General features: G+C 42.6%; 1 protein-coding gene across 2 annotated transcripts in view; it reads right to left on the minus strand.

Moving 5' to 3' along the window:
* The window catches only part of LOC143298195 (uncharacterized), a 40237-nt gene extending 34644 nt beyond the window's left edge, over positions 1-5593 (minus strand). For both annotated transcript variants that reach the window (XM_076610961.1, XM_076610960.1), the window contains exons 1-2: positions 5490-5593; positions 1535-1830 (exon numbers count right to left, since the gene is read on the minus strand). In XM_076610961.1, coding sequence (XP_076467076.1) covers positions 1535-1796 — 262 coding nt within the window. In that variant the 5' untranslated portion in view covers positions 1797-1830; positions 5490-5593. The remainder of the gene's footprint in view (positions 1-1534; positions 1831-5489) is intronic.
* Positions 5594-16724: the final 11131 nt, after the last annotated feature.

Raw genomic sequence — 16724 nt, forward strand, 5'->3', positions numbered from 1 at the left:
ACATTCACCATTGTCAAACATAAACACCAGGGAACCAGGTAATCACGAAAAACACACCAAAATCATCACAGATGCATACAGATCAACACAAAGAGCACATCCAGTAACAAAAATCACAGCAAGATATGCAGATGGAAAATTTTCAGTGAGAGAAATACAATTTGAAAAGATATGTTTTGAGCGCTCTCTTGAATGCGGGTGTTGGGGTGGAACGGAGGTGTGAGGGCAGTGAATTCCATTGTTTAGGTGCAACAAAAGAAAAGGAACGTTCACTATAAGTTTTAGTACGAATCTTTGGAATGGACAGTGTGCGCTTGTCATTTGAAGAACGGAGTTGTCTGGATGGTGAATAGACAGAAAGTAGATCTGAAAGATAGACAGGACACGAATCAGTGAAAAATTGTGACAAAGGACTGAGAGTTTGTATTGCATTCGTGCTCAAATGGGGAGCCAGTGAAGGGAAGCGTGTAGGGGAGTGATGTGTGGACGTTTCTTAGCTTTAAGAGTGAGTCGTGCTGCAGAGTGTATTACTTCTGTACAGCAAAATGAATTACACCTCTTAAAAGTACATTAGTGGAAATGACACGTCTCTGTGTGTGTGTGTATGTGTGTGTGTGTGTGTGTCTGTGTGTGTGTGTGTGTGTGTCTGTGTCTGTGTCTGTGTCTGTGTGTCTGTGTGAGTGTGTGTATGTGTGTGTCTGTATGTGTATGTGTGTGTGTATGTGTGTGTGTGTATGTGTGTGTGTGTGTGTATGTGTATGTGTGTGTATGCGTGTGTACGCGCGCGCGCGCGTGTGTGTGTGTCTGTGTGTGTGTGTGTGTGTGTGTGTGTGTGTGTATGTGTGTGTATGTGTATGTGTGCGTATATGTGTGTGTGAGTGTGTGTGTGTGTGTGTGTGTGTGTGTGTGTGTGTGTGTGTGTGTGTGTGTATCTGTATGTGTATGTGCGTGTGTGTATGTGTATGTTTGTGTGGGTGTGTGTGTATGTGTGTGTGTGTATGTGTGTGTATGTGTGTGCGTATGTGTGTGTGTGTATGTGCTTGTGTGTATGTGTATGTGTGTGTGTGTATGTATGTGTATGTGTGTGTGTGTATGTGTGTGTGTGTGTGTGTGTGTGTGTGTGTGTGTGTGTGTGTGTGTGTGTGTGTGTGTGTGTGCATACCAGTTGTTTGGGTTTATTTTTTGTTTTGTTTTGTTGTTTTGATGTTGTTTGTTTTTTGGTTGTTGTTGTTTTTTTTGGGGGGGCGGGGGGGTTTGGGGGGGGGGGTTGAAGGGCCTCGTGCCCGCCCGGTTTAGAGAATAGGCGTTATATTAATTCACAACATCATCATCATCGTTGTTGTTGTTGCTGTTGCTAACATTATTATCATTATCATTATTATCATTATCATCATCATTACCACTACCACTTATTATTATCATCATTACCATTATTTTTACTACTACTGCCACTACTCTACTACAACTACTACTACTACTACTATTACGACTACAACTACCACTACCACTACTACTACCAAACAGTCACACGTACCCAAGAAGGCCATCACAAACAGAAACCAGATGAACCTGGACAGCGCGTGCTTCTCAGGGGAGCCTACTTTGGCCACTCCGTGCATGGTGGTACTCTCCGAAAAAGAGGTGAGAATGCTACGCACGCTGGGCTCCTCCTCTTCCTCCTCCTCCTCCCCCTCCTTCCTCTTGTCGTCTTCATCGTCTTTCTGTTCGTCCGGTTCATTGTAGGTGTTTTCATGTTGGTCCATGACATTGGTGTAGATATTTCCTTGCTTGGACATCGCAGGAGGGGAATTAAGTCTTGATTAGGCCCTTCTGAAACCGGAAAAAAAATTATGAACATGGCATTTTCGCTTCTCAGTGTGAGTGAAAAATCATATAAAATGCATGTATACGTGACTGCAGTCGAGCACACCCTCTCTCTCTCTCTCTCTCTCTCTCTCTCTCTCTCTCCATCCATCCATCCATCCATCTACTCACATTGACCTAGCCACCCCTAAACTATTGTGCTTCACAAAAGATTCAAAGAAAATATTGATCCTTTGACCACATCGCGGGTGCGGAGGATTCACATAGAATCACTACTTCAGCTCGACAATTTCAAACGAAACAGGCATAAAACACTATCTTAAAAGAAAGTAAACTTTTTTTTAAAATGATAATTGACATGTATATTTCAGATTATACACCCTTCCCATTTTTTGTGAAATTTCTTTTCTCTAAAAATGATCCCAGTTCTGTTTTCTTCCGAGCAAAATATGAATTGCATAAACCGAACATTGGCGAATGTGACATATTCTTCAGATACTCTCTCCCTCCTCCCCCCCCCCTCCCCCCCTCCCCACACACACACACACACACACACACACACACACACACACACACACACACTCATCCATCCTCCCTCAGAAAAAAGATATACCTCGGTACAACACAACATCCATCAAACACACGCCTGAATTGCCTGAATGACATACTTTTTTTTTTTTTTTTTTAGTGTGAGAGACTCTTGAAAGGTCCCCATAAAAACGTGTGATAGGACGTTTCAACAAGCGTGTGTGTGTGTGTGTGTGTGTGTGTGTGTGTGTGCGGGGGGCGGGGGTGCGGGGGGAGGCGTGTGTGTGTGTTGTTGTTATTATTGCTGTTGTTGCTGCTCTTGTTTCTTTGTTGTTGTTTATTCTTAGGATCTTGTAGCTATTTTTTTTATATCCTTTTCCAGCAGTCACCCTGTTTCTTCTTCTTATTATTTTTCCCTACCACTATGCAACACATATTAATACAAATTCTTCGCCCACAACACTAGAAATATTTTTTTTAAATCGAACAAACAAAAACCAACAATATATGTTCATCAAAAAGAAAAAAAAAACGCAGTGAAAAATGAATAATCAAAAAATAGATCATTTCCTTACATGTACAAAGACATTCGGAAAAATATGTTTAACAGTACTTTCGAGAGAAGCACCACAGGCTACGTAAAATGGTGGAATTTTTATGTTTGTCTCTCTCACTTAGCATCAGTCCACACACACACACACACACACACACACACACACACACACACACCATACTCTCGACGAAATCTCAATCCCTTGCAGCCCCATCCTTCCCATTACAAGAAAATGATAAATTATATTAATATTTTTAAAAGGGGTCGGGGGGGGAGGGGGGATAAAAAAACCAACACACATGTGTATGGGTACTGACTAACATAGGACCAGTAAAATCAATAAGATGAATTTTAAAAAGAAAAGACAGTAATGATAATAACTGAAAAAGTTTACCACGGCATAACAATAGACACATCTGTCACGGCATCTCAGTAGTTGTGGATTGCAGTGCAGTAAGACTCAATTCCTTTACCTTTTTTCTTTCTTTCTTTTTAACACATATACAAAACAGAATTACAGTCATAAACGTTTACCATTTACTAACCTCGAGTATGGGAACCATTTCAGTTCAGATTCGGATCAAACGCATTTCCCATGCTAGATGAATATTTTCTGTGCGGTTATCGTAATATAATTCTCTCAACAGTACTGGAATTGTTGGTCTTTTTTTTATGCTACATTTGTGAATACAGAACTTAGCCTGACAATATCATGAGGTCTGGCTGTGTTTTGTCTTCAGCTCCAAACATCACCAGTTCAAATTAAAAGGACAGTCTTTCGCGAACGTGGCATTTCTTTTCTTTCTTTCTTTCTTTCTTTCTTTTTTTTTATATACTTTTTTGTTCTTATTGACTCACTTGTGTAAACAAAGTGAGTCTATGTTTTAACCCGGTGTTCGGTTGTCTGTGTGTGTGTGTGTGTGTGTGTGTGTGTGTCCGTGGTAAACTTTACCATTGACATTTTCTCTGCAAATGCTTTGTCAGCTGACACCAAATTAGGCATAAAAATGGGGAAAATTCAGTTCTTTCCAGTCATCTTGTTTAAAACAATATTGCACCTCTGGGATGGGCACAAAAAAATAAAAAATGAAGCCTAATTATATGCAAACTGCATTTACTGTTATATTTATATTTTTTTGTATTCTCGAAACTTGGCACTTTGATCTGATATTCTGACACAACAACAAGAGCAGTCATTATTATCATTTTTTTGTTCAAACAGGAACTGCTTTTGCAAAGCATGAAAGTTTTATTTATTTTGCAAACGTTTTGGTGCAGATAGTAAAAAAGGGAAATTAATCTGTATTTAATGCTAGGGGACTTAATTTGCTTTAAACTGATCTTTCTCATATTAAACATTACATTTTGAAATTATACTCAATACATAAAAAGCTTGTGTGTTTTACTCTCAGTGTACAGGGCTTTCACTATGTTCATTCGCCCAAGTGGTCTTTTTCGGAAAATACTCAAATCAATACGACGAGTGGACTTTACAGATCTATTGGCTGAGCCCTGAAGGTCATGGGCAAAAATCAGTTGCGTACACATATTTATACACATTCAAAGCGCGTGCTCATATTCTTCGCGAACGCGAACGACGCCATTTTGTTTCAGGTTGTTGACCTGCCCGTTCAATCCTATATTCAATGGACAATACACGATAACATGTGATGGAAATTTGGAGAAGGAGACCGTTAAATATTTATTCAGAGAAAGATTTGTGAACGCCTCATCACTTACTGGATAAATATCCACAGAATCAGTCGGAATTCACAGTTAAAAATTGTAAACCATGCGAGTTAATACCCTTGAATTGATCACGATGAAACGAAAAAAATTCCGGTCTTGACTTTTCTCAAAATGAAGTCCTTTTCACTTCTTACGACGTTTAGAAGTATGTTATTAGTTTAACAAAATACTCAAATTTCATATCAACTTTAAAACTATAAAACTAGAATGAACATAAAAGAGAAATTGAATCGACCGTGTCATACTACATTCCCGGTGGGTGTAACTAAACTTGTACATCTATCTAGATCTAGAGAAAATGGCTAAATGTGCAGTTGCAGTGTGATTGCGGCGATAGCCACGTCTCCTTTACCGCAGACTTAAAAAGAATTTTTTATTGCCCTTAAAGATTTTTTGAATGCCCAAGATACACCAGAATAATATGATTTAAACAGTGTTCTCACTGAGAATACCGCAATTGATTTATCGCCCTTAAAAAAAAAGTATGTTCAAATATTAAATTTTAGAACGTCAGTTAAGGAGCCACGATAGTGTAATGGGTAAGACAGTTTCTTCTCACCCGAACATGCGGGGTTCGAATCTGGTTAGGACTTTTTTTTCTTTTTTTTTTAACCCGAAGCTTTATAATAATAAATACAGAACACATTTTAACGATTAGATTTTTTTTTTAAAGTGTATCACAAGTGAGTCTTGAAGGCCTTGCCTCTCTTGTTTTCTTTTTTCCCCTTTTTTTCTTTTTTCTTTTTTTTCATAAATGAACATTACAGTTCTCCGCTCCCTAGTATTTTTTTCTTATTTCATGAGAAATTAATTATTTCAATTCTCATTGACCTACCTTGCCTTTGCAGGAGACAATGTATTGTAATTGTAACTTGTCCCTACGATGATGGCTTTCGTTGCCTTCCCACAGTCAGAGCAGCAGCGAACAGAGCGCACAGCGCCACGTAATGCCACAACACGACTGATCAGCTTTCCAGAGAACTGAGATCGACACTCAGAGAGACAGCCGCATTAAGAGAGAGAGAGAGAGGGAGGGGGTGGGAGAGAGAAAATAATAGTCCAAACGTCACAGTCATAAATGTGCAATGTGACAGGCCAGTGGGTATGTCTCTTTGTCTCTGTTCCTGTTTCTGTTTCTGGGTCTGGCTGGCTTTTTTCTGTCTCTCTTTTCTCTCTGTCTCTGTCTCTCTGAAAACTGCCGTCCATATACATGTGTGAATATAATATATGTGTACCAGCGCGCGCGTGCGTACACACACACACACACACACACACACACACACACACACACACACACACACACACACACACACACACACACACACACACACACACACACACACCGCAGATGGAGACGCTGCTAATTCATTGGGGCAAAAAGTGTTTTATTATTGATGTATATCCTGTATTATCCGGCTCCACCGCGATCGCCATCAGTCCTCCAGTGCCCTTTGTTGTTGTGTGTGTGTGTGTGTGTGTGTGTGTGTGTGTGTGTGTGTGTGTGTGTGTGTGTGTGTGTGCTCATCATGTTTTATTTAGCTTGTTCGTTGCACCATCACCTACGTATGGATATGGGAAAAAAAAGAAAAAGAAAAAAAAGGTGGGGTGTTTGGGGTGTGGGAGGGTGGGGGGTCGGGGGGTGGGGGAAGGGGCGGGGGTTCCACTGGCATTTCATGCCGAACGCCTTATACACGCCTGTCAAATTCCAAAATGGCCGTCGTTTACCTAATGAGAGGGTGTTAATACATTATCAGTCGTGTCATCAGTTTCAGTTTCAGTTTGTTTCAACGGGGTGTCAAAACGTGAGGACTGATCCATAAACGGATCCACCACATCTGCTTTAAGATAGAATTTTTTTTTTTTTTAAGGGGCGTGGGGGAGCAGATGTCCGACCTTGGCATAGACTCTAGGCGCTGGACAGTCCTTGAGAATCTTCCCAAGGTTTGTGCAGTAAACATTAACATGAAATGAAACAACGTGATCAAACAAAATTTAACAAAATAAATAGATAAATTCATTAAAACATACTAGATTGTGAAGTGATGGCTTAGAGGTAACGCGTCCGCCTAGGATGCGAGAGAATCTGAGCGCGCTGGTTCGAATCACGGCTCGGCCGCCGATATTTTCTCCCCCTCCACTAGACCTTGAGTGGTGGTCTGGACGCTAGTCATTCGGATGAGACGATAAACCGAGGTCCCGTGTGCAGCATGCACTTAGCACACGTAAAAGAACCCACGTCAACAAAAGGGTTGTACCTGGCAAAATTCTGTAGAAAAATCCACTTCGATAGGAAAAACAAATAAAACTGCACGCAGGAAAAAAAAAAAAAAAATGGGTGGCGCTGTAGTGTAGCGACGCGCTCTCCCTGGGGAGAGTAGCCCGAATTTCACACAGAGAAAAAAAATTAAAAGAAATACAAAACAAAAAATAGATTGAGAGATACGTAGAGGGTAAATGACTGAAGAAAAATAAGAAATGTACTTTGGACAGCGGGAATAGGGCGCAGCACGAATGTTTCTAAGACAAGGTCCGGGTGGTTGTTCTGTATTCTTAATTAAACTATATTCTCAGTTAGGATGAAGCTGGAAGGATGGTTAAGATGCTTATCTACCAACACAGTGTCCGTGGGGGTCCGGATTTCATTCCCGCTCTTTCCGTTTCTCCCAAGTTTGACTGGAAAATCAAACTGAGCATCTAGTCATTCGGATGAGACGATAAACCGAAACCCCGTGTGCAGCGTGCACTGAACTGGAGAAAAAAAACAACACCACCACTAACAACAGCAAAAACCCATGGCAACAAGTGTTGTCCTCTGGCAAAATCCTGTAAAGGAAATCCACTCTCATAGGTACATGAATAAACGCATGCTCACAAAGCCTGACCAGCGCGTTGGGTTATGCTGGTCAAGCATCTGCCTAGCAGATGTGGTGTAGCGTATATGGGTTTGTCCGAACGCAGTGACGTCTCTTTGAGAAACTAAAACTAACAACAACAACAACAACAGATCTCAAGATCTCTGACTGGCTAAACTTTGGGTTGTCGAGAATGATTATGGTCTCTCTTCGTCAACTAGTAGTCCGGCAATCTAGTGACTTTGTAAATCAACTTGGTCACATGGATTGGACCAGTCATTCGTCAAACTGTGTCATCATAGTCATTCTGTTTAAATGTAACATCTTCTGCCTTCATGGGCCGCGACTCCCATGTTCACACTTATGAACCAATAGGCTTGGACGTGTACGACCGTTTTTTCCCCCACCATATTCCGTTTTCGGGGGTGTGCATGCTGGCTTTGTTCTCGTTTCCATGACCCATTGAACGCTAATGAGAACTGCATGATGTTTAACGTGCATTTCATCTTCTTGCATGCGTGTACACACGAACAGAGTCAGGAACAAGCAGGATCTCCACATCTGTTGACCTCGGAGGTCGGAAAAAATATCCACTCTTTTAACTCTCTCCATACGAACGGCGAAAGAGACGACGTTAACTCACTCAGTACGGCCAGTCCACTCTTCTTCTCTACACAGACCCCTCGGATGTCCAGTGGGTATCTGAATGACCCAACCTTTAGCTTCCGTCGTCAGAATTGTGGTATGCTCTGTCAACATTCACCTCTTCAGTATAAGAGCCTTCCGCTTGCAATATTTTGATGATGGTAATTGGGGTGAAACGCTGTTAACGTCGTCTCTTTCGCCGTTCGTATGGAGAGAGTTAACAGCGTTTCAGCCCAATTACCATCATCAAAATATTGCAAGCGGAAGGCTCTTATACTGAAGAGGTGAATGTTGACAAAGAATACCACAATTCTGACGACGGAAGCTAAAGGTTGGGTCATTCAGACACCCACTGGACATCCGAGGGGTCTGTGTAGTGGAGAAGAGAGGACTGGCCGTACTGAGTGAGTTAACCCACCAGGCGCCGCAACCGGGGATCGATCCCTCAGACTGGAAGTCCAACGATTTAACTATCCGACTATTGCGCCCTTCTCTTGAATGATTGTTACATCAATTTTTTTTTTTTTTTTTTTTTTTTTTTTTTTTTTTGACGGGGAAAAGAAGATAAAAGTGTTCGTTTATAACTGCCCAAAGCTTGTCCAACGGTAATGTTCGGTTTTCATCTGAACCAAAAATGAGTCAGAGCAACATCAACATAAGGACAACACCCAGTCAGGACACACCCTCCACACACTACGTGTGCATGATAGTCAGTCGTGTCCGACTATGACCATCAGAACAGTAGAGGAGGCAACTGCTGTCCCGACTATCTGGGATAGAATTTGATAATAGTGGAGAGTGTCTTGCCCGACACATCCCCACTCTCTCGGCCAATAGGGTTTTAGGACAGTTGGCGTTGGGATGGTTCCCACGGCACACAGAGTCAGTACAATCGTGCCTCCTAGTTTGAGAGTCTTGGTCCCTCACAAAAGACTAAGCTGTAAATGACTTCCCATCGCAATGGAGAAACCATTGATCATTCAGGTCTCACTTTGCTGTTGGCCTAACTGTAAGCTAATGTCATACTGTGATATAATCAGTATCAGTATCGGTAGCTCAAGGAGGCGTCCCTGCGTCCGGTCAAATCCATATACGCTACACCACATCTGCCAAGCAGATGCCTGACCAGCAGCGTAACCCAACGCGCTTAGTCAGGCCTTGAGAAAAAAAATCAATTAGAAAAAAAATCAACTGAATCATTTGAAAGACCAGGTTATTAATCTCTTGTCTCCAAATTCAACAGTATTTGCAGCAACTATGAAGACTGAATCCAAATTATCACAAGCTGTGACATACTGCTCTAAAAGTTTGTGCCATCATCAATTAACTTATTCCACTTAACTCCCCCTGCCCTCTGCCCCCAATCTCACCCCTCAGCTCCATCCAAAAAGTAATATAGCACACCTCATCTTACAATATTCTATCATTAATTGTCTGTATGCTTTCCCGCTTGCTATCTCAGCATGTTCAACCTCTACAAGGTTCTAGCACAGTAAAAAGGAAAATGTACATACTATGATATAAGCTGTGATATAAGCTGAGCGTAATGACAGCGACAGGCCCAACACACGTGTGTAGAGAAGGGTATGATGTTTGCCTTGTGTACCGTTTCATGCCGGTCTGGCTGTGTTCTCGTGTGTCTTAATTCTAGATACACATCTCATCACCGATCACACACATAAGTTGGAATATTGACCAGTTCAGATGCTTTCTCTGTTTTCATACAAGATTTGGAGTTACTTAATTCAAGGAATAACCACATAATTAGAACCTCGAAACGATAACTTCAAGCGCCCGTGCGCGCGCGAACAGACACACGCACACACTCATACACACATGCGCGCGCGCATACACACAAACACACGCACACACACGAGCGCGCGTGCACATACACACACACATACGCGCGCACGCTCGCGCGCTACGCAGTAGGCACTGAGTGGTAAGTGTTATAGTGATTTCTGTTTCATTATTGTCTTTTTATTTCTTATGCACTTTTTTTTTTCTTTTTCTTTTTCTCCTTTTCTCTTTTTTTCTCCTCAAGGCCTTAGCCTGTTGGGTTACGCTGTTGGTCAGCCGGCATCTGCTTGGCAGATGTGGTGTAGCATATATGGATTTGTCTGAACGCAGTGACGCCTCCTCCTCCTCCTCCTTGAGAAACGCTGATTGGTCAAAGTCTACAAACTGTGGCTAGCTGGCTTTCGCCGCGGTTGAGAATTCCAGTTTCAAGGAAGTGTAAAATCGTACAGAGTGACCCCTGTACCGTCACCGTATGATAGTCAGTCGTGTCCGACTATGGCCATCTGAACAGCAGAGGAAGCAACTGCTGTCCAAACTGTCTGGACTAGAATTTGATTATAGTGGGATGGTGCAGCACTGAGAGCCACTGCAGTCTTGCCTTCTGGTTAGAGTGTCATAGTCCTTCACAAAAGCTGTTAATGACTTCCCAACGGTAAAAAAATAAAATAAAAAAAATAATTTTTAAAAAACCTGTAAATGCGCAAAACAAAATATATAAAACATTAACATAAAATATACCAAGTAAACAAGTAAGTAAATGTTTAAATATCTCAGGAAAGATGCATAGAAGACCAATGGCTGAGACAAAATTTGAATTAAAAAGTTTGTATATAGCCTATGTCTCTTTTTGTCTTTTTTTCTTCTTTTTTTTTAGAGAGAGAATAGCCATAACAGTAAGCCGGTGAGGTGAGGATCTGAGGGCAGTGGCTTGCAAAATGAATGTTGGTTGGAACTTGTGAACAGCCGCTATTGCCGACATTTACCAACAGTGCACGTTCAGGCTGAATTTTTTGGCATTGCGCTGTGTTGTCTCCGAATAGTGGTGATCGTTGAGGTGGTGACGTGTTGTGGTGTGTGTGTCTGTCTGTCTGTCTGTCTGTCTGTCTGTCGGCGGTTGTTTTGTTTTTTTCTCTCTCTCTCCGTTGGGTGAGATGGAGGTGGATGATAAATTGAGGGAAGGGGACGTTATATGTGCACGCAAAAGTCAATGCTTTTTCTCTTCTTTTTTTTCTTTTTTTTTTGTTACTTTTTTTTTGTAATGTAACATTTACATCCGTGCACGCTGTTTCATTTGCCATTATCTCTCCCCTCCGTCCATCTCTCCTTCTCTCAAGCCCATGTACACGCACGCACTCGCGCACTAGGTGTCAGTGTAACTGCATGTGTGTGTGCATGTGTGTGTGTGTGTGTGTGTGTGTGTGTGTGTGCGCGCGCGCGCGTGTGTGTGTGTGTGTGTGTTTGCGTATGTGTGAAAAACTCACGAGTTTTGAGTGTGTGTCTTCTTTATCATTTGTGTCCACCTGCACGAACATGTTTCTTTTTCTTCTTTATTCTGATATATATATATATATAATATATATATATGTGTGTGTGTGTGTGTGTGTGTGTGTGTGTGTGTGTGCGTGCGCGATATAGGTTAGCAAGGATAGATTGGAATAATATGGCGATGCCTAAAAATCTTATAATCTTTGAATGAAAAACGTTTTGAGTTCTGAGTTCAAATCTTAGGACACATCGCCGGCCAGAGGTTACTCGGTCGGCCACCTTACCGCTTTCCCTGGGGCTTCCATGCCAGACCTGACGGATTCTGTTGGATGCAGACTTCCATAGGCTGTGCCCAATCCACCTACCATCTTTTTTTTTCTTCTTTTTTTAACTCACTCAGTACGGCGAGTCCTCTCTTCTACTCTACACAGACCCCTCGGATGTCTAGTGGGTGCCTGAATGACCCAACCTTTAGCTTCCGTCGTCAGAACTGTGGTATTCTTTGTCAACATTCACCTCTTCAGTATAAGAGCGTTCTGCTTGCAATATTTTGATGATGGTAATTGGGATGAAACGCTGTTAACGTCGTCTCTTTCGCCGTTCGTATGGAGAGAGTTAATCCTATCGTTTCTGTCCTTGGCAGGTAGCTGATGTGGTCTCTGCCAGAGACGGGCATTCGATGTGGACGTGTCTGACCAGCGAAAATCTGGAAAAGTCTTCTGATGATGCCTGTCCTTCCTTCATGGCTGTCTTTGTTGTTCTCCGTGTTAATGGAGTGTCGGCCTAGAGGTAACGCGTCCGCCTAGGAAGCGAGAGAATCTGAACGCACTGGTTCGAATCACACCGGCAGTCACCAGAATTTTTTTCCTCTCCACGAGATCTTGAGTGGTGGTCTGGACGCTAGTCATTCGGATGATACGGTAAACCGACGTCCCTGTGCATCATGCGTTTAGCGCACGTGAAAGAACCCACGGCAACAAAAGGGTTGTCCCTGGCAAATTTCTGTAGAAAAATCCACTTCGATAGGAAAACAAAATTGCAGGCAGAAAAAAATGGGTGACGCTGTCAGTGTTGTTGTTTTCCTTTACAGATGATGAGACCAGCTTTTTCTGAGATGGTTGCCAAGTCTTTGTTGTTGTTGTTGTTGTCTTTTTGTGCGTTGGCCTTTGGCTGTGGCCAACAGCGTCAGAACAACCGAAAAATCTAGGTTCTCTAATGGGTCCAGCATATCCACTGGATGGTTTTTCATCTGTATTGTGGTTGTCTTCGTGACCCCAATAAATGGCCAGGACGAAAAGGAAAGGGGAAAACAAGCAGCCTTGCCAGACACCAGTCTTTACCTGAAAGCTGTTGGTGAACTGTCCTTCGTGAATCACTCAGTGATTTCTCTTCTAGAAGAGTTCTTGGTTGACACGCCATAGTATGAGTAGTCTCCAGTCGATTCTATTTCTACACTGTCGAAGGCGTTTTCATAGCCAACGGAGTTAGAATAGAGAGTCTTAGTTTCTCAAGGAGGCGTCACTGCGTTCGGACAAATCCACATACGCTACACCACATCCGCTAGGCATATGCCTGACCAACAGCATAACCAAACGCGTTTAGTCAGGCCTTGAGTGCCTGCATATATATTTGTGCACCTTTCAAAGTGGATTCCTTCTAGAATTTTGCCAGACAACACTATCGTTGCCATGGGTTCTTTTTCATTGCGCCAAGTGCGTGTTGCATGCAAACGGGACCTCGGTGTATCGTCTCATACAGATGACTAGACGCTCAGTTCGATTATCCAGTCGAATTTGGGAGAAAGGGCGAGAGCGGGATTCGAACCCAGACCTTCACAGACTTTTGTATTAGCAAAAGAGCGTCTTAACCATTCTGCCACCTTCCTCTTTGCTAATAATTGTGCGTAGCGTTGCAGTCTATCTGTGCATGATCTGCCTTGACTCCGCCTGCTTGCTGTTCTCTCAGCTGTCAGTCGATGGTTCAGTGGTGTGGATCTGCCCAAAAGTTCTTCATAATGCTTTGCCAATCTACTTCTGCTGCTACGTGCGATGTCTTTGCGACCTCATGCATGGTCCTCATATTCCATCCGCCGATCTTATGTTCTTGGTCGAAGAATTGTTGCTCGGCTTTAAGACTCACCAGCCATACACCATGACTTCGTGAGATTTTCCCAGCCCCTCCACTTCCCCCACGTTCTATCACACACACACACACACACACACACACACACACACACACACAGAGAGAGAGAGAGAGAGACACACACACACACACACACACACACACACACACACACACACACATCGTTTCCTCTTTTTTGCATGGAGAATGATCGACGCCTGAACTCTTGGCCTAGTGTTTCGGGTATTCGCGGCGACAAAAATGCTCGCGCCATCCTGTCCGAAAGGTTACCGTGTGACATCTATCCACACCGACTGTCCCTGTGCTTGCAGCCACTGAATCTTTTATGAAACATACTGTGCCGGTAACCCCGTTCATTGCAAAACTCGCAACCCTGATTACCATCCTAAAAGGCTAATAGTCTGAAGCGGCAGAGCTCCCATGGCTACAACCCCCATCCCAACCCCTCCTTCCACCCGCCAACATCCTCCGGAACACAACATCCACCTCCTGCAAGTGAGGATGCTGAAGATTTTTTTTCGTATATATGTACTTCTCGCCTTTCGGGAACTCTTTGCAAGAAGTGTCCCCCTCTTTTCTATCGCCCTCTTTTGTCTTTGTAGGTTTGTTTGCTTTTGTTTTAATTTTCCTTTACATTTTCTTTTCTTATATTCTGCCATTCTTCCGCTTTCAAATTACTCAAATGTCTGTCCTATGACCAGTATGAAACTTGAGGTCAATCAGATAAACCGATAAATGAAAGGGGGACAAATTTTCACCTTGCCTGACGCCAAATGAACAAGCAAAAAATATTGAGACAGTTTGTTTTGTTCTACTGTAAGCTAGACTTAGCTTTATTATACATGTTCATTATAACACGCAACATCTTACCCTTTAGTCCAGATCCCTGAGCTTCTGCCACAGTAATGACCAGTTAATAAAGGCAAAGGCTTTTTCCATTGTTGACAAAAACACAATGCAACCTCTTTTCAAATGGAGGAAAAGCTCAATGATTGCATGAAGTTGGAAATGTGGTCATTCACATGGTGTCATGCTTTAACATTGTTTTTTTTTTATCAATTAATTCCGAGATGGAGTCTCTCAGTTATCTAATTTCGTAATCGTAATTACCCAGGGAACTTTTGTTTGCTGTCGTAAAAACACCGCGATGTCTGCGGTGGTTCGGCCACGTCAGACGAATGGATGACGGGCGAATCCCCAAAGGCATCCTGTTTGGCGAGATTGCCACTGTTTCCAGACATGCATGAAGGCCTGTCCTACGCTACAGGGACGCCTGCAAACGAGACATGAGGGCAGGTGACATCGACCCAGCAGGCTGGGAGGCGGTGGCCGAAGATCGCAACAGCTGGAGAACTGAGGACCGTGAAGGCATGTGTCCAAAATTCTGTGTGTGTTTTTTTGTTGTTGTTTTTGTTGTTGTTTTGTTGTTGTTTTATCTGCACTTCGATTCTTCAGTCGAGAAGAATTTGAAAAATTCCAAGGATCAATGTGGTGCAGACTGTGCAGTTGTTACAGAATTTGTACTGGTGTTTTATATATTTATACGTTTTTGTTCTTTTGTCGCGGCTGACTGTTTTCTTCCGTAACGCCAAAGGATGTCTCGCCTGCACAGTTCACAGAAAGCCGGAACGACCGGAATCAATCTTCAGTCCGTTTTCAGTGATTCCGATTTGAGAGCAGATGTGGAAGAAATGATTCTGCATTCCGTGAACAACAATCTTGGAAAGGGCAAGGCAGGGAAAACAAAAGAAAAAAAAAAGACTACCAGTGACGTCAACGGAGATACGGGTTGTCACGATATTGCATATCGCGTCACGGAACTTTTGTTGCCTCTTTTGGCATCTTGCGTCGAAAAATTATTCAAAAAATATTTTCAAGAAGCACTTGGAAATATTGCAAAGACAGTCGGTGCTGAACAACAACAGGTCATCAATCAACTCATACGTCAGAACATTTATTAAAGTTTGATCTCGACAGACAAGAACAATACTCTAGAAGAGAGACAATTTGCATCACAGGGATTGACGAAACGGATAATGAAAACACTGAAGAAAAGGTCATGAAGATCTTCGGTGACACTGGCTGTGAAGTCAAAGCTGACGAAATTGCTGCAGTTCACAGAACAGGGAAGAAAGGAGAAGCTGGGCCAGGAGGCAAACCACGAGCGATCGTAGTGAAGTTCGTCTCTCGTAAATCAAAGGCAGCAGTAATGAAGAGACGGGCTGAGCTCAAACACTCCCATAAAGGAGTGTATTTGAATGACGACCTGACACGGATCAGGTCTAAAATGCTCAGCCTCGACAAGAAGCAGGACTGCGTGAAGCTGGAGGGCTGGAACGACTGCTAAGGGCAAGAGTTCTGACCTGACTGTGTCTTTTAAAGATCTGATACCGTGAAGAACTGCTTTACTGTCAACACAAAATAGAATCTGAAAAACGGTTTTTCGGAAATAATACATTTTAACACCATCAGAATTGTTCAGCAGTGAAGAAGAACTTTTTAGAACTTTTCCAGATGAAGTCTCTGAGACTTAAGGTTTTGGAATAACGAAAGCAGCACTTGCCTTACTATTCACAACCCCCACCAGAGTAAGCATTACCATTTGCTACCCTAAAGATTATTGAATAAACTCGCATACACCTACACGTGCGCGCATATACAGGAATCCACTCGCCTCCCCCCCTCCCCTCCGCCCCTCTACAAACACACGCACGCACGCACGCACGCACACACACACACACACACACACACACACACACACGAACTCGAGGCTTACACATGTTGCGGCACAAATTGTCGCCATGCACATAATTATTGTCGCCGGCAATGTATGCCAGGAGAGACACACCAAAAGATCAACTGCACCGGCGACGCTGCATGCGAGCTACAACATATTGCGACATATAATACACACATTTTCAAAATTCATATGAGGCTTAGTAATGATGCAAAGAGCATATATTACGTAATTTTGAAAACGCACTCTCTAACTTAACAATACCACATTAAATACACATAATTAAAATACCTGTCTGAATATCTGTTGGACTGTATCGTAGACTAATGCCTACACATGTGTACACTATAGAAGCTTGATTATTGGGTGTTTGAAGTGATTTATGAATATTTTTAATCTGAAAGTGCTG

Source organism: Babylonia areolata, chromosome 23 (assembly GCF_041734735.1).
Source record: "Babylonia areolata isolate BAREFJ2019XMU chromosome 23, ASM4173473v1, whole genome shotgun sequence".
NCBI classification, from domain to species: Eukaryota; Metazoa; Mollusca; class Gastropoda; order Neogastropoda; family Buccinidae; genus Babylonia; species Babylonia areolata.